General features: G+C 32.7%; 3 protein-coding genes across 3 annotated transcripts; 2 read left to right on the top strand and 1 right to left on the bottom strand.

The window, feature by feature from the left end:
* Positions 1–219: 219 nt before the first annotated feature.
* Positions 220–2,104, top strand: LOC120125326 (probable 2-oxoglutarate-dependent dioxygenase AOP1.2). Its single transcript, XM_039143776.1, has 5 exons — positions 220–226; positions 397–593; positions 663–796; positions 989–1,162; positions 1,957–2,104. The coding sequence occupies exons 1-5, from the start codon at positions 220–222 to the stop codon at positions 2,102–2,104; spliced, it is 660 nt and encodes a 219-aa protein (XP_038999707.1).
* A 15,890-nt stretch (positions 2,105–17,994) lies between these two features.
* LOC120125325 (probable 2-oxoglutarate-dependent dioxygenase AOP1.2) lies at positions 17,995–19,301 on the top strand. Its single transcript, XM_039143775.1, has 3 exons — positions 17,995–18,374; positions 18,562–18,883; positions 19,053–19,301. The coding sequence occupies exons 1-3, from the start codon at positions 18,016–18,018 to the stop codon at positions 19,299–19,301; spliced, it is 930 nt and encodes a 309-aa protein (XP_038999706.1). The 5' UTR covers positions 17,995–18,015.
* Positions 19,302–20,235: 934 nt separating this feature from the next.
* Positions 20,236–23,673, bottom strand: LOC120125324 (the record flags this gene model as incomplete). The annotated part of the gene is made up of 15 exons (XM_039143774.1): positions 20,236–20,358; positions 20,454–20,564; positions 20,655–20,714; positions 20,806–20,923; positions 21,004–21,104; positions 21,198–21,269; positions 21,364–21,451; positions 21,492–21,560; positions 21,706–21,825; positions 21,948–22,080; positions 22,221–22,296; positions 22,416–22,520; positions 22,594–22,707; positions 23,297–23,391; positions 23,478–23,673. Coding segments are annotated over 15 exons (1,569 nt in total), but the record flags the coding sequence as incomplete, so codon positions are not given.
* Between the last annotated feature and the right edge of the window lie 58 nt (positions 23,674–23,731).

Here is a 23,731-nt window from a genome sequence, read left to right as displayed (position 1 = left end):
TTCAAGACACCATGTACTACACTAAGAGAGTTATACTGATTTGAATCAAATTTGTAGGCGATCTATTATGTTTTAAAATTATATCTAATGTTACATTTTGATTTTATTTTGATCACCCACCATTAAAACAAAACTGCTGATATGGTGTTTCTTTTTTATTTTCAATGATGATGTGGCATTATCTTATGGTGACACATTAGTATCACTATAAATTTTTTAATGACGGGTGAACAAAATGAAACCAAAACTAAATATTAGGTATAATTTTAAAAAAGAGATAGTTGAATGACCAAAACGGAACAAAAATAATAGTTGAGATACTAATCATTTAATTACCCATTAGATTAATGTTTCAAGATCAATATATGGCATTGTGATTCCGGTTTCTAGTTGCAGATAAAGAGAAAACCAAAAGAACCCCAGCAGACTTTGACATAGATGGCCATGATTCCGGTTATAGATTTCTCGAAGTAAGACTCGATAAAGCCGGCAGCCATGAATGGGGTTCGATGAAACATGGAGTCCAGGAGGCACTAGAGGAGTACGGTTGTTTCGAGGCTTTGTTCGACCAAGTCGTGGAGGTCCGGACTCCGGTATTTAGAGCCTTGGAATAGCTCTTCGACTTGCCTTTACAAACAAAAAAGCTTTGTGTTTCCCATAAGCCCCTTCGTGGCTATTATGAGTCTCCACCACCGAGATCGTTGGAAATCATATCGGCTGATGATGGGAGTATTGCTGAAAACGTTGAACAACAGCTCGCTACCCCTTTATGGCCTCAAGGAAACATAAGCTTCAGGCACTAAAAGATTATTCTTTTAATAGTTTGAAATGATTATAAGGTAATATCAGTTCAAAATATTTCTTAATCATCGAAAACAAACAAAACACATATCATATACTTCACCTGCAAAAACCCTTAAGCAAACCTATTAAACATTTTTTTTCCAAATTAAAATTGTTTGGTTTTGTTTTGCTCTGGATTTGGCAGTAAAACTATGGTATCATTCGCTCAGCTAGTAATGGAATTAGAGAAGACAATTATGAGGATGATTTCAAGAGTTTTGGGGGTTGAGAAATACGTGGTTGAGCTCATTGACTCCACAAATTATCAGCTGAGGGCCATGAAATATGAAGGGTCCAACACCAGCGAGCCAACCAGTGGGTTAGTTGCGCACCATGACCAGAATATGCTGTCTCTTTTGTATTAAAACGAGGTTAATGGATTGGAGATTCAAAGCAAAGATGGCAGATGGACGAGTGTGAATCCTTCACCCAACTCTATAATTGTCATCATTGAAGATGGAGAATCTCTTAGTGTAAGTGATAACAAATTAATGGATCGACTAATAGAAAGTAAATTTATAATTATTCTTCGGTATAATGTTAAAATTCATCTATAACATGAGTTTGAATCGTTATTTTAATTCTTTTTTTTATTTTTTAAGTATTTTAACTATAATATTTTATTTTAAGTCAAAATGGCTCGTGATTGGGTGAAAATAGTTAATTAACTTACGGTTAACGATTGTTACTAACGTAACAAGTCTTATGTGTCTAAAAGGTTGTTGCGACACTGCCACATGTACATAAGTGATGATGTGGCACATGTCACATGTCTAAAGTAATGATGTGTCACATGTCATGTGTCTAAAGCGATGGTGTATCACATGGCATATGCCCAAAGTGATAACATGTCACTGTCATATGTCTAAAGTGATGACATGACACTGTGATATGTCTAAAGTAATGATGTGACATATATCACGTGTTCATGTGATAAAGTAAAATTATTACATGTCCAAATAATGACATGCCACATGTTATGGGTTTAAAAAGTGATGTCGTGGCACATAAATTGTGTATTGGAAATATGATTATGCAGTGGTGGAATTACGTTTATGTGAGAATTTGTGAGTTTTTTTTAATATATGTGTTTATCTTTAAAAATATTTCTAGATCTATCATGGCAGGTATGGTTAAATGGTCGATTATCTCCACCTTGCCGTCGGGTGATGATGACGGAAAACAAGGTCAGATATACCGTCGGAGTGTTTGCATGGACGAAAGGAGGCTACCCAGTGAAGGCTCCAAGAGAACTTGTTGATGACAAAAATCCCATACTCTTCAAACCGTATGACCACGAAGAATTCTTGAAAATTGTCCATCCAACGTGCCCAAGGAGTTGCATACTGTGTTAAAACTTATTGCAGTATCTAAGATTAAATCACTGTTTCAGAATACATTTCATTTTTATTATAATTTACTTGGATTAAATAAAGTGTTTTCAATTTGGTTTCTTACAATTTATGTACCATATAATAAGTAAACTTGTCTGATTATAAGCATGATGTATTTTCAATTATAAATATTTATATAAAATAGCAAATGAACCTAAATAAAATTTGAAAATGATTAACATTTTTAAATCCAAATTAATCTTTTTAAAATGTTCGATTAATACAATCCAAGATTAAGATACACGAGCATATGTTAAAAATAATACTTTTGCAAGATGGTCAAGATGACATTATTTGTGAACATATTAATTATAATAAATTATGTAAACATAACTCGAACTCAACTAGGTAAAAATCATTGACTTAAATCACCTAAAGTTTAGAGAAAGCTAAGCACTTGTACATGGATTTTTTAATTTTAGAAATGGTACACATTCGTTTTTTATTTTTAACCTATTGTATTTGTTACAGTAAAATTGAAGTCGGCCGAACTACATATCAACTTTACTATTCATTTCAGTTTTTATTAGTAAAAAATTAAAATCAGTATATTTACATACTGACTTCACTATTTCATTATTTTTTTTAAGAAAAATTTTATAACGCTCGTCGAGCGTGGATGAGAACCGTTAGCGATGAGTATTATTAAATTTATTTATAAAATATTAAATTATAAAGTACTAAACGTATAATTATAAATTAGTTAAAAATCTAAATGTAATTATGTGACAGTAATAAAATTTGTATAGTTATACATTTAGTCTTCATTACTTACACATTCTATTAATTTGGTCCCAACTTTTAATTAATTCAATAAATTTAATACTCAATCAGATAGTGACATGTGTCACTATGTGATTGCATTTTTTTGGGTTTGAACCTTAGACGTGAGGAGAGGAAGAAAACTCCCCAACCGTTGTGCTGCACCATTCAAATGACAAGTCTATCACGATATAATATATAATTAATGGCAATAAAAAAGGAAAAATGACCTAATAAGAACTCCAACATGGAATAAGTGAATAATACCATAATATGATTTTAATACACAAGTATTATAACTGATTAATATGTGAATGTATTTTATTTATATTTTAAATCATTTTAATGAAAAAATAAATATAAAAATAATTTTAATATATTATAATTGAAATATAATGAAGAGTTTCGTTAACTTAGAATTTTCCTAATAGTTGAGGGCTTATCGTGGTAAGCATTTTAACTTATGCATTGACTTGTTTATATCTCGGTTAGAGTAAAATTTTTATATTTTATTATTTATTCATTATATATTTGAAGAAAATTTTAGGGGAATTTTGATTTTATTGAATTAGTCTATTTTAATATAGGGTTGTTAAATAAAATTAAAATATGTAAAATGATACATTTTAATTATAACATATTAAATTCACTTTTATTTTAATTTTTGTATTAAACATGATTTAAAATATAAATGAAACATATTCATTTATTAATCAATTATAATATTTGTTTATATATATTTTATATTTTCATACTATTAAATTATTTCATGTTTGAGTCTTTATAAGGTCATTTATTACCATTAACTATATTATAAATTATATAGATTATTTTTTTATACTAGATAAATTTAGTGGTCTAGCTTAACCGTTAGGGTGCTCAATTTTTCGGCTTGCGACCTAGGTTAAAACAACACCAGCAGCGGTTATTGATTTAATTTATTTTCCATTCATTCAATTGGTAACACATGCCACTATTTGATTTAATGAAAAGTTTATTAAATAAAAAATATTAAAAAAATATAATCACACAGTGACACATGTAACCATCGGATTAAGAATTAAATTTATTGAATTAAATAAAAGTTAGGACCAAATTAATATAATATGTAAGTAATAAGGATTAAATGTATAATTATACAATATTAACTGTCACATCATCTCCTCGTTAATATTTAACGACATGTATCTTGATTGACAATATTTAAATAGTTAGGTAACCAGATTGACAAAATTAAAAAATCAATTATTAAAGTAAATGGGGTAAATAGTTAGGTGATTAATGATATAGTTTACCCTAAAACTAATATTTTATAAATATTGTATTTTAATTAAACTACATTTAGATTTTCAATTAATTTATAATTATGAGTTTAATACTTTATAATTTAACGTTTTATAAATTAATTTAATAATACTCATTAATAACGGTACTCATATGTGCTTGTCGTGCTAACATCATCCATTTTTTTAATTTAAAATTTCACTTTATGAAATAAACATTTTCTTTGTAAAATAATGAATTTTTAAATTTAAAAAATAATTAATAGTGAAGTTCATATGTAAGTATAACGATCTTATATTTTTAATTTAAAAAAAATGAACAATGAATTTGATATATAATTTGACCGACTTTACTTTTATTGTAACAAATATAATAGATTGAGAAATAAAAACAAATGTATACTGTTTTCAAATTAAAAAATGTAACCCCCAGACCAATGCAGGTAATCAGATCTGATCCGGTGTATCAAATTTGGGCCACCGGAGCGACCCACTGTAAAAATAACGAAAAATTTAAAACTTTTTTATCAGTACATGTAAACTAATAAAATAAGTTGTCGCTATTTAAAAATAAAACAGATGTCCAAACTCGTATATAAATCAAAATACAATTACATGCCCCCTAATCACATGTATCATACTCTGCAACAACGCCGGAAGAACTCTCTTACTGATGTCGATAGCTGTACTGGTACAATTCTTTTAACCTGAAAATGTGAGTAATAGAGTGAGCTTCGAAAAGCTCAGTAATACAGAACTACCAGATGATGCTGATGAACGTGCAGATACAGATAAATATATATTTCCTTATTGTTTCCGAACATTTACAGATTTTTATGCTGAGCAGAGATCCTACTGATATTTCAGGTGGTAACAGACAATGAACTTTCAGTTCATATGGAAATATTTCGGATGACTGAATTCAGGAGATCAGAATATGTTATTTAGTGTGTTCCCATAAAACCAGTAAAAAGATACAGATTTTTATTTTAAAACATATATATATACACCTCCATCATTTCACAATCTGTTTGTGTAGGTTCTCCGGAACCATACACCCCGCACAACCAGTAAGGCCCTGAGCACACAGCCGAGAAGCATGCAGATAATCTTCCTCCAACAATAAACCCCCCAAATAAAACATTTCTCCGTCGGTAAACGGAGAAATCAAAAATCAAAACAGAATTCAGAACAGATATCGGAACAGAATTCAGAACAGATATCGGAACAGAATCCAGATCAGAAATCAGAACAGAATTCAGGTAATGTATCAGAACATAATTCAAGTCGGAAATCAGATAAAATATTTATATAATTAGGGAACACACCAGAGTTTACATATATTATTCAGGTACTGGATAATCTTATCAAACAGAAAAACACAGATCTTCAGTATACTGATAGAATATCGGAATTCAGAATCACTATTGGAAGAGTTCAATAACTGACAAAATCATCAATTATTCAGAATATGACTTGAGCTGGTAAGGAAGAAATGAAGGTTCAGGACATTTACAATCTATGTCGATTAATCAATTTATCGAACAACTCCAAATGAATAGCTCTCAGAAACAATACTTATCAACTTGTCAATTCATTAACCTTCCATGGTATTTACTCTTTAATACCAAATATTATTATCCATATATCATCTTCTGAGTCATCACTGAACAGATCTTAAGGAGACTAACAAATATTCCAATGCTCTTAATTTCATTTCCACGCTTCCACAATATCATGTAATGCTGACGTACTTGATTAATTTGATCATAACCCATTGTAATTATACACTATGTAAACTCATCAGAGTTTCCAGACTTATCCAAATCACTTACTAAATCCTCAATTGTTGAGTTAATCGATTGACGGAATTGGCCAAGAGGGGGGTGAATTGGCAATTAAAAATTTGGTGGAAGCTTTTGCAGAAAATTGAAAGTAATTGCACAACAATTTAGAGTGGTTCGACTTTCTCAATCAAAGTCTACGTCAACTACCTTAGCTATCCACACTAAGGATTTTCCAACAAATTCACTAATTTGTTCTTTCTTTTGAGGCCAAAGAGATAACCTTACAACACCCTCAAGAATATACCCCAATTCTTGAGAACACTCTTTCCCAAAGAGAAGATTACAAATTTGCAAACTTACAAGGAAAACCTCACAAGGTAAGATGTTTGCACAATTCTAGAACAAGAAAAGAACACTCAAAGATAATTACAAATGAGCACAAATGGTGTTCTTGAAAGCAAAATGAATATTGAAAGGAAAATTGGCTTGATTTGCACAAACTTGGTGTTTGATGCTTTCTCTCTTGTTTCTCTATGATTTCTTGTTGATCAAGGGCTTCAGAACTTGTTTAAATACACCTTGAATCATTTATGAACGTTGGGGATGATTAGTGAAGATCATATAGCCATTTTAGTGTGAAAACAATTAATAAAACAGCTTGGAGCGTGGGGGAATCGGTACCCCCTATGGGGAATCGATTCCCTAAGTGTAAAATTCAAATATTTCGACCGTTATACAAGGGGGGAATCGGTACCCCCTATGGGGGGAATCGGTTCCCTCCGAGCATTCTGGAAATCTCAGAGCCAAACCATTCAGGGGAGAATCGGTACCCCCTTAGGGGGGAATCGGTTCCCTCTGAGCAATCTGGAATTTTTGGCTTTAAAATGGTTCGAAATACTTTGTAAAATTATTTTGAAATTGTTTTAAGATTAAAACTTAATTTTACACTTTGAGTGAGGATTAAAAATGATATTTGAAAGATTTGGAGTAATGTTTTGATATTCGAATAATTCTATCGAATATACTTAGAAAATCATTTAGAAAATCTTAAAATTCATTTAACTTAATTTGTTATATCGAAATATCAAAATGTTTTCAACAATCTCCCCCTTTTTGATATAACAAAAACATTTTAGTAATTTTAAGATTTTGAAATCAAATTTTGAAATTACTCCCCCTTACTTTAACACTTTTCCCATTTATCATTTAAAAACACTTTAACACTTCTCCCCCTTTTTGTTAAATCAAAAAGACATTTTAAAGAATTTAAACAAGGTTTTGAAATCAGTTAGCCAATTGATTATATATAATATAAGCTGCTAAGATCACAAGCAAGAGAAACGTTAGCCATTAGTTTTCATAATCAATATTCATAATTAATGTGAAATGGCAAAATTGGTCATAATGCAACTGATATGTAAATGATGCAAAAATAAACATTAAGCTCAAAATGAAAGTGAAAATCAAACCAAAATATATAAGCATATAAGTTCAAATATCCATTTATCCAACAAATTCAAACACCCAAAATAAAACAATCCATGAACATCAAAATGTTTCACAATTAAAAGTTCTGAGTTCATGATGATAAACCCATTGACCCAAAGACCGAGTTTGATAAACAAATTACTAAGGAGACAACCATAAACCAAGGTTTCTATATTCTTGGAAGGAACAATGTTTATGGAAACTCACTAAAAATGATCTGTGGCAGATAAATCTTCTTTTTATGTTGGATGCAATATATCCACCATATATCTATGTTCCTAAGGGAGGAGTACCTACCTCCGGATGGTCTAAACCACCAAGAGATCAAATAATGAAAGAATCTATCACGATGAGTTCTTAGGGAACTCTCACTATCCTTAGACTTATAGGGTGAATCCACAGTCTCTTTTTCATTAAACCTGAGGTATCTAGTCCAAAATGGGTAGCGATTGTGCCGGAGTCAATAAAAATGAATTATCCTAAAAGATAGGATCAAATTCCTATAGTTTCAGATCGGAGCTCGTTTTGGACACATACCACATTGGAATAGAAAAATACGGACTAATTGATGATAAACCAAAGGTTTGAGTTAAAAAGAGTTTATCAAACTTCTAGGATTTAAGAGTAGGAAGATATTGGAAGTCTATATCTTCTATAGCTTGGATCGAAGGGATACACTCTTCCCAGATTTTATATGACTCAAAACAAGTATGGTACATATGGTATAGATCTTGTCCATAACCAGGTACGTTGAAACAAGAGTTCATAATGGTCATATTTGGGTTATTTGGATTGGGTGGAGGAATAAGAGGTCGGTTTTGACTTGAGTGACTAGACAATGTCCTATGTCGTTTAGGATTTGACATGGTTTAAGAATCGGAATAGAATATGTAACCTGCAAATTTAAAAAACACATGTATGTAATTCAATCAATCCCAAAACTCAATTGAGTCCTTAATATTCAAGGTTCTCTAAATCAATCCTAATGGGCAAAGTTTTTGAAAACTTTTGAAAAATACGGTTTTGAGAAACAATATAGTTTTCATAACAACAACATAATTCAATCAAAACACAATTAATGCCCGATCTAAAGTTCATCCTAGAACTAATTAAAACTAGTTCTATGTTTATAAATTGATGAAATAGAAGTTTTGGAAAAATACCTTGAAGGATTTCGGATTTGAGTGAGATTAGATGAAGTTTGCACATTTTTTTTGATGATTCCAACAGGTTTAGAGGATGATATTTGAAGTGAATTCCGATTAAAAACGTTGATTTTGAGGCAAGAATGGAGATTTGAGAGAGTAAAGGTAAGAAACGGCGTGAAGGAATAAGAGAGGGTTTGAGCAAATATTGGGTTCTGCCCGTGCTAAAACCAGAACCCCAGGGGGGTATCGATTCCCCTGTGGGGGGAATCGGTTCCCCTTCAAAGGGGGAATCGGTTCCCTCAAGGGGGGGATCGATTCCCTCTGCACCAAAATGCTAAAATCCGATTTTAAACACCCAAAATGCTAAATTAATTTCCTCTAGTGGTATTGGCAACTCATATATTGAAAATTAATCATGTTCAAACAATTCAATTAATCTTTAAACGATATTTGAACATAAAATTAATTTTTTATCACTAATCATAAACTCCCCCTAACTAATAGCGATGAATGCAATCAAAATTTACTATTATAAGCATTTTTCATTTATTATTAAAAGTGCTAAAATTATTTTAAACACTCAGTGAAGATAGATTGGTCAAACCTAATTCTCTCCTAAGTGTCCAAAATCGTTCCTTGTCTAAAGGTTTTGTAAAGATATCCGCTAATTGGTGCAAAGTATCAACAAATTCTAGAACTACATCTTCCTTAGTGACATGGTCTCTAATGAAGTGATGTCTTATTTCAATGTTCTTAGTTCTTGAGTGTTGGATGGGATTTTTAGTGAGACAAATAGCACTAGTATTGTCACACTTGATAGGGATGGTACCTACTTCAATTCCATAATCAAAAAGTTGTTGTTTCATCCATAAAACTTGTACACAGCAACTACCAGCTGAAATGTATTCGGCTTCAATGGTAGATAATGCAACACAATTTTGTTTCTTTGAAAACCAAGAAATTATCATATTTCCAAGGAATTGGCAAGTACCGGAGGTGCTTTTCCTATCTAATTTGCATCCTCCATAATCCGCATCAGAAAAAGCATGCAAGCTAAAGCTAGAGTCTCTAGGATACCAAAGTCCTAAACTAGGAGTGTCCTTAAGGTATCTAAAGATTCTCTTAACAGCTAGTAAATGTGATTCCTTAGGGCATGATTGAAATCTAGCACATAAGCAAACACTAAACATAATGTCCGGTCTACTTGCAGTTAGATAAAGTAGAGATCCAATCATTGACCTATATAATTTAACATCTACACATTTACGTCCTTCATCTAAGTCAAGCTTTGTTGAAGAGCTCATTGGAGTGTCATGAGGTTTCCCATTTTCCAGTCCAAACTTCTTGAGCATATCTTTGACGTACTTATCTTGATTGATGAAGATGCCATATTTTCTTTGCTTGATTTGGAGTCCCAAGAAAAAATGAGAGCTCCCCCATCATGCTCATCTCAAACTCACTTTGCATTAGCTTAGAAAATTCTTGGCAAAGAACATCATTAGTATAACCAAATATTATATCATCAACATAAATTTGAACTACTAATAAATCTTTACCTTTATGCTTCAAAAACAATGTAGTGTCAACCTTCCCTTTTGAAAAACCTTTTTTCAATTAAAAAATTTGACAATCTTTCATACCAAGCTCTAGGAGCTTGCTTTAAACCATAAAGTGCTTTTGTCAATTTTAAAACATGATCCGGAAAATTTGAATCTTCAAAACCTGGAGGTTGTTCCACATACACTTATTCTTTTATAAAACCATTTAAAAATGCACTTTTAACATCCATTTGATATAATTTAAATTCATTGAAACATGCAAATGCTAATAACATTCTAATTGCTTCCATCCTAGCTACGGGAGCGTATGTTTCATCATAGTCTATGCCCTCTTCTTGAGTATACCCTTGAGCAACAAGTCTAGCCTTGTTTCTCACTATATTACCACTCTCATCAAGCTTATTCCTAAATACCCATCTAGTACCTACAGTAGATTTATTACTAGGCCTTTCAACTAATGTCCATACTTTACTTCTCTCAAATTGATTTAACTCTTCTTGCATAGCCATAATCCAATGTTCATCATGTAATGCTTATTTAATATTCTTAGGCTCTATGCATGAGATAAAGGCAACATAATTACAAATATTTCTAAGAGAAGATCGAGTTGTTACCTCTTTTGATGGATCACCTATAATTTCACCATCCTTGACATAGTTGTATTCTCTTGGATAAGATACTTCCCTTTCTTCAATGGTTGGATTCTCAAGAGGATCATGAGTTTCCTCATTTTTCGTTTCTTCCTTTGATGATGGTTCTCCAACGTCATGTCTAACGTCATTTGTATTTATAACACCTACATCATCATTCACACAAGAATCCTTCCTCGGAAGGGGATTATCATCGAAAACAACATGTATAGACTCTTCTACAACTAAAGTTATTTTATTAAATACACGATATGCTTTAGAATTTAAGGAATAACCCAAAAAAATTCCTTCATCACTTTTAGCATCAAATTTGCCAAGGTTTTCTTTACCGTTGTTTAAAACAAAACATTTACATCCAAAATGATGAAAATAACTAATGTTAGGTTTTTTATTTTTGAAAATTTTATATGGAGTTTTCTTTGAAATTGGCCTAATCATTACTCGATTTGCAATATAACAAGCGGTATTTGTGGCTTCTGCCCAAAAATATTTTGGCAAATTATTTTCACAAAGCATGGTTCTAGCCATTTCTTCTAAAGTTCGATTATTCCTCTCAACAACTCCATTTTGTTGAGGGGTTATAGGTGCTGAAAAATTATGGCTAATACCGTTAGAGTTACAAAATTCAGTAAATCCAAGATTTTCAAATTCAGTTCCATGATCACTCCTAACACTAGTTATAGAGTAACCTTTTTCATTTTGGATTACTTTTGAAAACGTGATGAATTGTTCTAATGCTTCATCTTTAGTATTTAAAAATAGAACCCAAGTATATCTAGAATAGTCATCTACCAAGACAAATGCATATTGTTTTCCACCCAAGCTAGTAGTTCTAGTTTGCCCAAAAAGATCTAAATGGATCAATTGTAAAACTCTACTAGTTGATACATCATTAATGGATTTAAAAGAAACTCGCTTTTGTTTTCCTTTAGCACAAGCATTACAGATTTTATCATTATTAAATTTAAGCTTAGGCAACTCTCGAACTAAATCACCTTGAATTAGCCGTTGCAAAACACTCATACTAGCATGTCCTAGTCTCTTATGCCATAACAAATCATCATGCTCATCCCTAGCAACTAGGCACAAAATAGTCATATTAATAAAATCTAAATGCATCATGTATATATATATCCCTATTTTATGACCAACAAGCATAATCGAAAATAGATGCAATGTTAATCAATTTTGCAATCATTTAAAATAAAACATTGTATCTTTTATCAAATTTATTTTTCAAAAGATTATGCTTTTAACCCATTCACATATAAAACATTATGCAATGTTGATTATATAGATTAAGAGAACATGCATAAAGTTTTTGAAAATGTTATGCATTAAAACTTTATAATATTTAAACAAAAAATCTATGCATAAACATTAAGAAAAAAAATTTAGGTCAAAATTTTGCAAAACCAAAGTTCTTGAAAAATAGATATCAATTGTTAAAGAGATATCAATTACTTTTTAAAAACAATTTTGACCAAAAATTAATATGATGAACTAGAGTTTATAAAACATTACCAAAATTTACCATGTTCATCATACAATATTTTTCAACATACATGAGATAAAACATAATTCAACATTTTAAAACCTCATGCATGCATAAACTAAATGAGCAACCAAATAATAAAAACATTAAGTTTAGAGGTTACCCATTCCCTTTTTATGTGTGGCTTAGAGCATCTTAAATATCATCATCTTTATCACAATTGCTCTCACACACCTACAAGAGACATTTAAGTAGATTTTGGTATCCAAATTGCTTTGGATCCTTGAACATTAGTTTCAATGCCTCTTGTTCCTTTTGGAACCCATACTTGTCTAATTTTAAATCGTTTTCCTTTCTTTAAAGGAAAAGTATGTTCCTTATGACCATGATAATGACAATGTGAACATATTGTCATTATTGAACTAGATGAATTATTTAGAATGATCTCTTTTTCTCTTGTTAAACATTCAAGCTTATCTTTCAAATTGAAAATTTCTTTTTCAATACTTTCAAATTTCATTTTTGAGAGTTCTAAATCCTTCTTCAAGATTTCATTTTGATTTTCAAAATCCATTTTCATTTCTAGAAGAAGTTTGTTTAATTTGAAAATTTCTTTTTCAAAGTTTTCAAATTTTATTTTTGAAAGCTCTAACTCCTTTCTCAACATTTCATTTTGATTTTCCAAGTATGTTTTAGCTTTCAAAAGAAGATCATTTTTAGCAATAAATTTAGAAATCAATTTATTGTATTTGGAGTTCATGGTCTCAAACTCCGAAAATAATTTATCATAAGCATCTTGTAACTCATTAAAAGATTTTGAATTTGATATATTTGAGTTAGAAGATGCCTTTGGCTCTGTGAGAGCTAATAGAGACATCACTTTTATTGGTTCTTGTTCTTCCTTGTCTCTATAGATCTCCTCAAGCTTATCCCACATTTCCTTGGCACTTGAACAAGAAGAAACTCCCTTATATACATTAGGATCAATTGCACAACACAACATGTGCATAGCCTTTGAGTTTTGTTGAGCTTCCTTCTGTTCTTGAACACTCCACTTCTTTACCTTCTTAGTAGGAGAGGAATATCCTTTCTTGATTATCATCCAAGCTTCCATATCAAATGCTTTGATGAATATCATCATACACCTCTTCCAATGACGATAATTTGTTCCATTGAAGTGTGGAAGCACGTCAATAGGTCTGGATTCTTCCATGGAGAATGAACCGGAAGTTGACGCCATCTTTATCGATTTAACTCTTCCCGGATCAACTCAAGAGGCGATTAAACCTTCAAATGAGTTAGGCTCTGATTCCAATTGTTGAGTTAATCGATTGACGGAATTGGCCAAGAGGGGGGTGAATTGGCAATTAAAAATTTGGTTGAAGCTTTTGCAGAAAATTGAAAGTAATTGCACAGCAATATAGAGTGGTTCGACTTTCTCAATCAAAGTCTACGTCCACTACCTTAACTATCCACACTAAGGATTTTCCAACAAATTCACTAATTTGTTCTTTCTTTTGAGGCCAAAGAGATAACCTTACAACACCCTCAAGAATATACCCTAATTCTTGAGAACACTCTTTCCCAAAGAGAAGATTACAAATTTGCAAACTTACAAGGAAAACCTCACAAGGTAAGATGTTTGCACAATTCTAGAACAAGAAAAGAACACTCAAAGATAATTACAAATGAGCACAAATGGTGTTCTTGAAAGCAAAATGAATATTGAAAGGAAAATTGGCTTGATTTGCACAAACTTGGTGTTTGATGCTTTCTCTCTTGTTTCTCTATGATTTCTTGTTGATCAAGGGCTTCAGAACTTGTTTAAATACACCTTGAATCACTTATGAATGTTGGGGATGATTAGTGAAGATCATATAGTCGTTTTAGTGTGAAAACAATTAATAAAACAGCTTGGAGCGTGGGGGGAATCGGTACCCCCTATGGGGAATCGGTTCCCTAAGTGTAAAATTCAAATATTTCGACCGTTATACAAGGGGGGAATCGGTACCCCCTATGGGGGAATCGATTCCCTCCGAGCATTCTGGAAATCTCGGAGCCAAACCATTCAGGGGGGAATCGGTACCCCCTTAGGGGGGAATCGGTACCCCCTTAGGGGGAATCGGTTCCCTCTGAGCAATCTGGAATTTTTGGCTTTGAAATGGTTCGAAATACTTTGTAAAATTATTTTGAAATTGTTTTAAGATTAAAACTTAATTTTACACTTTGAGTAAGGATTAAAAATGATCTTTGAAATATTTGGAGTAATGTTTTGATATTCGAATAATTCTATCGAATATACTTAGAAAATCATTTGGAAAATCTTAAAATTCATTTAACTTAATTTGTTATATCGAAATATCAAAATGTTTTCAACATCAATCATTGAAGTTACCTAGTTCATTTAGCAGTCATGTCCATTCTAGTTACTTTAGGGTTTTCCAGGGTAATCCAGACGTTTATGAATTTCGGATACATACTGTACTTCTGTTCAATTCAATTTGGTCTTCGTGGTTGATTTGCCTAACAAATATCAAATTATTACCACTGAATACGAGCTAGAGTTGAGTTGAGCTGAATACTTCCAAAATTATCATTGAGTTAAACTTGAGTAGACGAACACGCATTCAAGTAATATCTATGTCGTTCAGGTACTGACATATCATTAAGGTTGATCGGCTCACTTAAGCTGTGTTCCATAACTTTTAAAGGTAGTCCAATACCTATGCTTATTTGGATTCCTTAATTAATCCAAGGCATTTACTTAATATAGGCCATAAGGGTATTTTGGTAATTTTAGTGTTCAGTTTTATTCTATTCATTTCAGAGCTCGAGGATATCCAATCATTCCTGAGCTTGGTGATATTCTTGAGTCATTTTCATTACAGGGGTATTTTGGTCATTTTATAGATTCAATGTATTTTAATCCTTTTCTTTCGTCCAATCTTACTATTAAATTTAATCTTATCATTTATTTCAGTCCTTTCGAACAATTCTGACAGCAGAATACCCCCGATAAATTATTCTTCAGGTATTTACTCATTACTCGAATATTTCTGGGTCAAGTGCATTCTCAAATTTTACAAACGGAATATCATGAATTTTTCTGTACGAAGACAAGATCTTAACAATTAAATTCGTACTTAATCGAGTTAAGTACAAATCCTCAAAGTACTTTCTCATTTAGGGTCAACTCAGACTATTTTACATCTCAAGGGCATTTTCGTAATTTCTTAACCATATAATTTCAATATTAGCTATTAACGAAAATAATTATAATTTAGAGATCCTATGATCAATTGCTTTCCTGAACATTCTCTTATCTTGAAATGATTCCTTAATAGAATTCTAATATATTGCACAAACCCTCTAGGGTTTAAAAACCGATTATCCGTATTTCGTAAGCAAAACCTAGCATTTCTTAAACACGTATGTAGTTGTATCATATCAATATATCCTTTCAGAGTTATTAATCAACTTTCAGGGACAATTCTTGACATCTTACAACTTAAGGGTATTTTCATAATTTTACCTTACCAGAGTATTATCATAATTTCCCATCCAAATACCTTTAACATTTAACCTTTGATGAAATAAACTGTAAGTTACAAATCCATGTTGATTTCTTTATCACTAAGCACAGAACTTGTAATTTAATTCTAACAATCCCTCATTTTCTTATAAAAATCATCTGCACCATAATCAATTATTGAACCCTTTTATCGTATTCAGATCGAGTGTAAAAACTAATTAACTACACAAATGAGACTAACATTATCTTAATCATGCATTTACCAATATTCACATGTTCCATAAAGCATAAAGAGGTAGTAAAGTATTACTTCGATTTCCGTAAAGTATTACTTCGATTTCCGTGCAATACTGGTCGATCATAAAAATTCCATTCGAACGCCTTTGATCTTCAATTCCACTTCTAATAATTCCTCAGATACATATCAACATAAATTATATCAGAAACGGAGCTTAATTGTGATAAACGGATCGAATCGGGTGATAAATCAGTGAAAAACAGCTTACCGGGTTCGAATTTGGCGAAACGGACTTCAGATTCGGATTCAAGACGTCGAAAGCATAAAATATGACTTTTTGAAAATTTAAAATTTTTGGTCAAAATCAAAGTCAACGGGTTTGACTGGAAATTTCGAGGTCTTCGGGTTCGAATTTCGAAAAACAGACAGCGAAATCAGATTTGGAACGTCGAAGAATGTCAGGATAGGTATACTAGGTCAAAGTCAAAGCCTATCAAAGTTTTGGTCAACAGTAGTCAACGCCGGTCAAAGGTCAACGGGTCGGGTCAGGTCAACGGGTCGGGTCAGGTCAACGGGTTGTGGGCGCGAGAACAGTGATAAATTCCCGAAAAAAATCCTAAAAATTATTTTGAGCGATTTCGAGATACTTACAAAGCTCGGTTCACAATTTTGAACGGCGGAGAGCTCGATTTCAACAAATCGGAAACTTTGACCGCTTCACCTCCTCACGCGCCGCCGTCGACGGAGACCAAGGATGACACCGGCAAACTCGGAACGATGCAAGGAACACGATGGTGCGGGAGGTGTCGTAAACGACTGCTCGGATCGTCGTGAATCGATAAAAAACCAACTGAAATCGGTTTATTACCGATGATACTTCCGACTGAAATTAACGACGAACGGCGACGATTCACGACAAAAGATTTGAGGAGTTTTGTTCCTCGGTTGACAACGAATACGATGGTAATTTCGGCTCGTCGATCGGAGGTCGGATGACGAGTAGATCGAAGTTGAAAGGAGGGTTGTTGGAGAAGGAAAAACTGGAAAAATGAGAACCTGCGTACGGAAGGGGTTTATAATTCAACTCATAATAAAAATGGGTAAACCATGAGTTTAGCCACTGAATTTCTTGCACTTTATAAAATAGTCTGCTAACTTTAAAAATTTACAATTTAATCCACCGTTTCTTTCAAAATACCAATTAAATTCACTATTTTATAATTTCTTAAAATTTAATTCTTAAATTGTGGTGTTACAAAAAAACTCAAATATAATGTTTGAGAAATTTTATCATAATTCAAGTTTCTGGAATTTCAAAGAACATTCGAGTAGATAGCCTCTGCTGACACCATTGCTTACGTAATGGATTGGTCCATTTTATAAGAAAAATAATTAAGAAAGTTCGTAGGAGAAATGCATGCATGACACGTGACACAAGTTTAATGTCTTTCAACTATCATTTTTGTTTTATTTTAATTATTCAATTATTAATTTTTAAATCATATTTAATATTATATTTTAAATTTATTTTAATTATTTTTATTAAAAGTTAAGAATAATATTTTTTTAATAATGATGTGAATTAACTTATGACTATCAATATTACTATTATTTTTTTAACAAAGAATAATTAAAATAAAATCAATATTAAATACAATATTAAAGAAAAGATAATTGAATAATGAAACCAAAACAAGAATGATAATTAAAATACTAAACATATAATTTAATGTTTTATAAATTAAATTAATGTTTCAAGCTCAATATATGGTATTGTGATTCCAGTTTCTAGTTGCAGACAAAGAGAAAACCAAATGATAGCCGACCTTGACAGAGATGGGTATGATTCCGGTTATAGATTTCTCAAAACAAGACTCGATAAAGCCAGGCATCCATGAATGGGATTCGACGAAACTTGGAGTCCGGCAGGCACTAGAGGAGTACGGTTGTTTCGAGGCTTTGTTCGACCCAGTCGTGGAGCATCGGAGCCCGGTATTTAGAGCCTTGGAAGAGCTCTTCGACTTGCCTTTACAAACAAAAAACCTTTGTGTTTCCGATAAGCCCTTTCGTGGCTATTATGCTTCTCCACCACCGACATCGTATGAAAGCATATCGGCTGATGATGTGCATATTGCTGAAAACGTTGAACAACTGCTCACTACCCGTTTATGGCCTCAAGGAAACATGAGCTTCAGGTACTAAAGTTTATTCTTTTAATAGTAAGAAATGATTACATGCTAGTATCATGTCAAAATATTTCTTAGCCATCGAGAATGAACACATATCATACATTTCAGTTTCAAAAACCCTTAAGCAAACCTATTAAACATTTTTTTTTCCAAATTAAAATTGTTTGGTTTTGTTTTGCTCTGGATTTGGCAGTAAAACTATGGTATCATTCGCTCAGCTAGTAATGGAATTAGAGAAGACAATTATGAGGATGATTTCAGAGAGTTTTGGGGTTGAGAAATACGTGGATGAGCTCATTGACTCAACAAATTATCAACTGAGGGCCATGAAATATGAAGGGTCCAACACCAGCGAGCCAACCAGTGGGTTAGTTGTGCACCATGACCAGAATATGCTGACTCTTTTGTATCAAAACGAGGTTAATGGATTAGAGATTCAAAACAAATATGGAAAATGGATGAGTGTAAAGCCTTCTCCCAACTCTATAATTGTCATCATTGGAGAATCCCTTAGTGTAAGTCTTCTATCATGACATAACAAATAAGGTTTAAGATAGAGAGAACATAAATTGTGTATTGGAAATATGATCATGCAATGGTGGAGTTAAGTTTATGTGAGAATCTGTGTTTTTTTCTTAATATATGTGTTTATCTTTAAAAATACTTATGGATTTGTCGTGGCAGGTATGGTTAAATGGTCGATTATCTCCGCCTTGCCATCGGGTGATGATGACGGAAAACAAGGTCAGATATACCATTGGAGTGTTTGCATGGACGAAAGGAGGCTACCTAGTGAAGGCTCCAAAAGGACTTGTGGATGACAAAATTCCCATACTCTTCAAACCCTATGATCACGAAGAATTCTTGAAAATTTTCTCCACCCAACTTGCTCAAGAAGTTGCATACGATGTTAAAACTTATTGCAGTATCTAAAATTAAATCACTATTTCAGAATACATCATTATAACTTAGATTAAATTCAATTTACCCTTTTACACTTTATGTACCATATAAACTTCTCTGATTATAAGCGCGGTGTATTTTTCAATTTTGAACCTAAATAAAATTTGAAAATGTTCAATATTGATGGCGGCATTGTGAAGACCATGATTAAGTCCAAATTATTTCTTTTAAAAAAATTGTTCAATTAATACAATCCAAGATTAAGATACATATGTTACAAATAATACTTTTGCAAGATGGCCTAGATGACACAATTTGTGAACATATAGACTATGTAAACATAACTCGAACTCAGCAGGGTAAAAAGTATGCTTCTTAATGCTGTTAATTATAATGTCTAAGGTAACAACACATTTCCGCCCACCTGAAACCAAAAGGAAAAGGAATAGTTGCATAATCTGATTACTAAAATTTTCAGCTGCATCGATATTAATAATTCAGGTCACAGTGAATCCAATACGAACCCCCATGGCTGTTCAACCCTCCAACCTACATGATAGATTCAAACAGCAGGAATTATCTGCTTGTAGTCTGTGTGACCGTAATTTGCTCCTGCCATAGGGTGTGTGAGTTGTACCCAAAAAGAAAAAGGCACAATAAAAAAAACCAGTTTTTAATGTTTGTCTAAATGATCATTTTGGAACAGATTTTTTTTTTGTTTTTTTAGCATTTGAGTCCCCCGACGTTTTAATTTACTCTTACCGTAATCTTCTAATGCTTGTAGTAATGGTGTGCCATACATCACACTATCAATTAAACACATGTGTAAATGTCATGTCAGCAATATGAATTAATCGTTAGTCAACTAACAGTTTTCATCTAACATGAGCTATTTTGACAAAAAATTGAAAAGTCGAAAGCTAAAATACTCCAAAAAAATAAATAAATAACTTACCAAGGCTGAAATCTCCCCAAATCAAGATGACATGGCAACCTGTCTTGCCTTGAGCACTACTTCTTCAGTGGTCACACCAATTATATCTTTAGCACGTGCTAATCCCACACAGGCATATTTCCCAGTAGGATCCTGCATTTCATACACCGTTTTACACATTCATTAACTTTGACCAAAACCAATTAATACCATATATATATAAATATAACCATCTAGTTTGTGTGGACCTTTGTAAGAACTTTCAAGTTCTGTAGCTTTGCAAGTGCATCATCCACATCAAAATTACAGCTCTCCCCAAACTCCTCTTTTAGTAGATCCTCACACCTCTGATCCAATTCCTACATCAATATATCAGCACATTATGCAATATAAGTTCCTTTTACCTCTTCAAGTCGATCCTCATACAGTATGCCGTATATGCATCATACCTTGGCGGTGGCTTTACCTTGCTCCATTAGTATAAAGAATGCAATGATCACCTCCTTCACCTGCACACATCATTATATACATGGACTGTGTTGTTTTCATTGGTTTCGACAAGCAAATCTACTTGAAATTGATAGAAAGAAATCAACTTACTTCCTGTTGAATCACATCATCACACAAGTGAAGCAAAGTTCCCCTTCTGCTGTCGAGTTGCTTTTCATACATGGACTGTGTTATTAGGTTCTGATATGCAGCCATGTTCGCTTCGAACCTATATGGAAATATGAGAAACAATCAAGCAAGTCCCCTGATGCTTTACCATGTATACGAATTAAATGAAGATGGACGTACGTTAAGTAAGTCTTAGCACAGTAACCAACCACTGTTGACAGAATAGCAAAAATGACCCACAGATCAGCTTTAGGCTTTTCAAGAGAAGTGATCACTGCAACCTGTGGAATAGGGCTTTTCCTTTCAAATATAAATTCTGTAAGAAATGGTGGAGCGAAGATGAAACGAGCGAGAATGATGATTTCTTAACTGACCAGGCCCACTATAGCAGAGGCAATGAATGCGACCCAATCCATAGGAGTTAATCCAGGATTTTTCTTCTCAGGCTGTTAAAAGAGCATACAGAATGTACAATGATGCACAATATCACCATGTTGTATGACAAATTTGAGAACAAAAGAGCTAATAAGAGAGACTCACAAGGACTATTTCCAGATCTGCCATAGGAATGTGTTTGAAATGCTTTACATGTATTCCTCGATCCTTTTTCGGTCCTTGACTCGATTTCCTGGAAGTTCAACATACTTTTTAGATGCAATAGAAAGTACCTGTAAACAACAATTATCCTCTCAAACGTCAGTTCTTGAATTGTAGTCTTGGTAATCAAGTTCCGAATGCTGAAAGAAGAAAGTTACCGAGTAGAAACAACACCAGAAGCATACAAAGATGTAAAGCAAATTTCAAGGTTCAGATAGACACTAAACTCCAGATAATATGGTACATAATGTTCCTGAATGAAAACTGTTTTTCCAAGATAACAACCTTAGTTCCATTTTATCGAGACCGATGCGCTCGACATAGAATTCTTCACTAAGGTCCTCATCCTTCTTTGGCAATTCCTTAATTGCCCTTCCTGATTTTCTGCAGAAAATATTGCCCAACCTGCAAGTAACACTTCCAAAAGTCTTCATAATTACATCTAAGCAACAGTATGGAAAGGTACATTCGCCAAGAATAAGCCACAAGCACTGGTATAAGGTAATGACTGTCCAGAACATACTCACCGAGTTCGCTTCATAAGAAGTGCCGAAAGTTGTGAAAGGATTATGTCTACCTTCTCCATGTATAAAAAATTAGTTGTTCGATCGATTCCGATCCCACGTCTGAAGATAATGTAATAGACACAAAAGAAACATACTTAGCTTGACAAAGAGAGTGTTCAAACTAATACTTGTAAATCAAAAATGGTACTGAATCGTCTTTGCATTTCAAATATGTTCTATGAACATTTATATTATCGAGAATGATGCAATTTCTATGCTGAAATTGCGATTCACAAACCTTATCAGCAAAATCTGTAAGGTTATCTCGGGGATGGTCAGCAAAATATTTCCTTAGAAGTGTATTGTCAATCTGAATTCAGTAAGAAAAAAAGTATGATGTAAGATAAGAGAATACACATTGCAGTATTTCAAATGAAAGATTAATAATTTGACCAGATAATGTGCATAACACATGAAGTTGCAGATGACCTTTGATTCATCAACTGTTATGGGGAGATTAAGAAGATATTGGCCAGCAGTTGCAAGATCAATCTCATCATCTGAAACTATCTTAAAATTACTCTTTTCCATAACCTGTATACAAACAAAAGGAATTTCAAAATTTTTTGCAATTTCATTTTTGTTCCACTAGAAGCAAGAAGAACACCTGGAATAAATATGCTAAGAAATCCTGCTCAAGTAGATCAATTTCAGCAGGAGTTAAATTCTGCTGCTGCAACTTTTGAGCCCCATGTACAGAGTCGAAGAGGGAGAACAATTGCTAAAAAAAAAATCCAACTGAAATTAAAAAAAAAATAGAGGTGTAGATGAACAGAGTATTCGACCAACTGTTTGTATAACGTTCGTTTATTAAATTAAATAAACGAGTATAAATAAAATTTTAATTCCATTTAATAAACAAACGAATATGAACCTAGGTGTCCAGTTTGTTTATGTTCACGAATATGCTCTCGTTCATAAGCTAATTAATTGACTCGTTTATAAGTTCGTTTACTCTGTTGTATTTTTCATTTTATTTTTTATATTTTAAATATGGGTAAAGATAAAGACTAGATTGAACATAAGGTGAATTTTAGAGTTTAAATTGTGAAGACTAAGAAAATTAAAGACTAGAGGCGTAATTTTACAATTGTTTTTGCTTGAAAAAAAGTAAGAATAAAATATTAGTTAATAAACATTCAACAATCGAACACGATCACCTTTAAAATAAATAAATATGAACTTAACATGAATATCTTCTAAAATAAACAAACCAACATAAAAAAATTATATTCATTCAAGTTCGATTGATTTACACCTCTAACAAAAAAGACAAGATATAAGGACAAAATAGTTTCGGGTTATGTTACCATCAAATCCTCAAACTGAAGAAGATACCAAGCTCGAACCGTGTACTCGACTAGCTTGCAGAACTTCACAAACTCAGCCCGATCTGTACTATGTTCTGCAACACAGGAGAAAAAGAAGAAGAGCAGTTTGAAACTCAAAGATGATGCCATGAAGGTGTTGATTAGAAGAGAATGTACGTACGAATGAGATTGGACAAAGTCATGATGATCTTGGGCTTGAGAGTGGGAATAACGGATTCACGCTCCAAGCGAACAACTTCCTTCTTGATGTCATTGGCCTTGCCCTTAAACAAATTGCTGCAGATTGAATTCAAAAGCCAAAACCAGAAAAATGGAGGAACAAGGTAGACAAGGAACCGATACGGCAATGACAGTTTTATTATGAAAATTGTTCATTGCAAGGGGCGTAAGCCAAGGCTGGGAAGTCGGGTCCTT

Source organism: Hibiscus syriacus, unplaced genomic scaffold, assembly GCF_006381635.1.
Source record: "Hibiscus syriacus cultivar Baekdansim isolate YM2019G1 unplaced genomic scaffold, ASM638163v2 tig00110430_pilon, whole genome shotgun sequence".
NCBI lineage: Eukaryota > Viridiplantae > Streptophyta > Magnoliopsida > Malvales > Malvaceae > Hibiscus > Hibiscus syriacus.
This window is presented reverse-complemented; position numbering and strand designations above follow the sequence as displayed.

Coding starts and splice junctions, on each gene's coding strand:
- LOC120125326 (XM_039143776.1), top strand. Junction 594..662: donor TCGTGGAGGTCCGGACTCCG/GTATTTAGAGCC, acceptor GTTTCCCATAAG/CCCCTTCGTGGCTATTATGA. Junction 1,163..1,956: donor ACCAGCGAGCCAACCAGTGG/GTTAGTTGCGCA, acceptor AAATATTTCTAG/ATCTATCATGGCAGGTATGG.
- LOC120125325 (XM_039143775.1), top strand. CDS start 18,016: ATGGGTATGATTCCGGTTATAGATTTCTCAAAACAAGACTCGATAAAG. Junction 18,375..18,561: donor CAAGGAAACATGAGCTTCAG/GTACTAAAGTTT, acceptor TGGATTTGGCAG/TAAAACTATGGTATCATTCG. Junction 18,884..19,052: donor TCATTGGAGAATCCCTTAGT/GTAAGTCTTCTA, acceptor TTGTCGTGGCAG/GTATGGTTAAATGGTCGATT.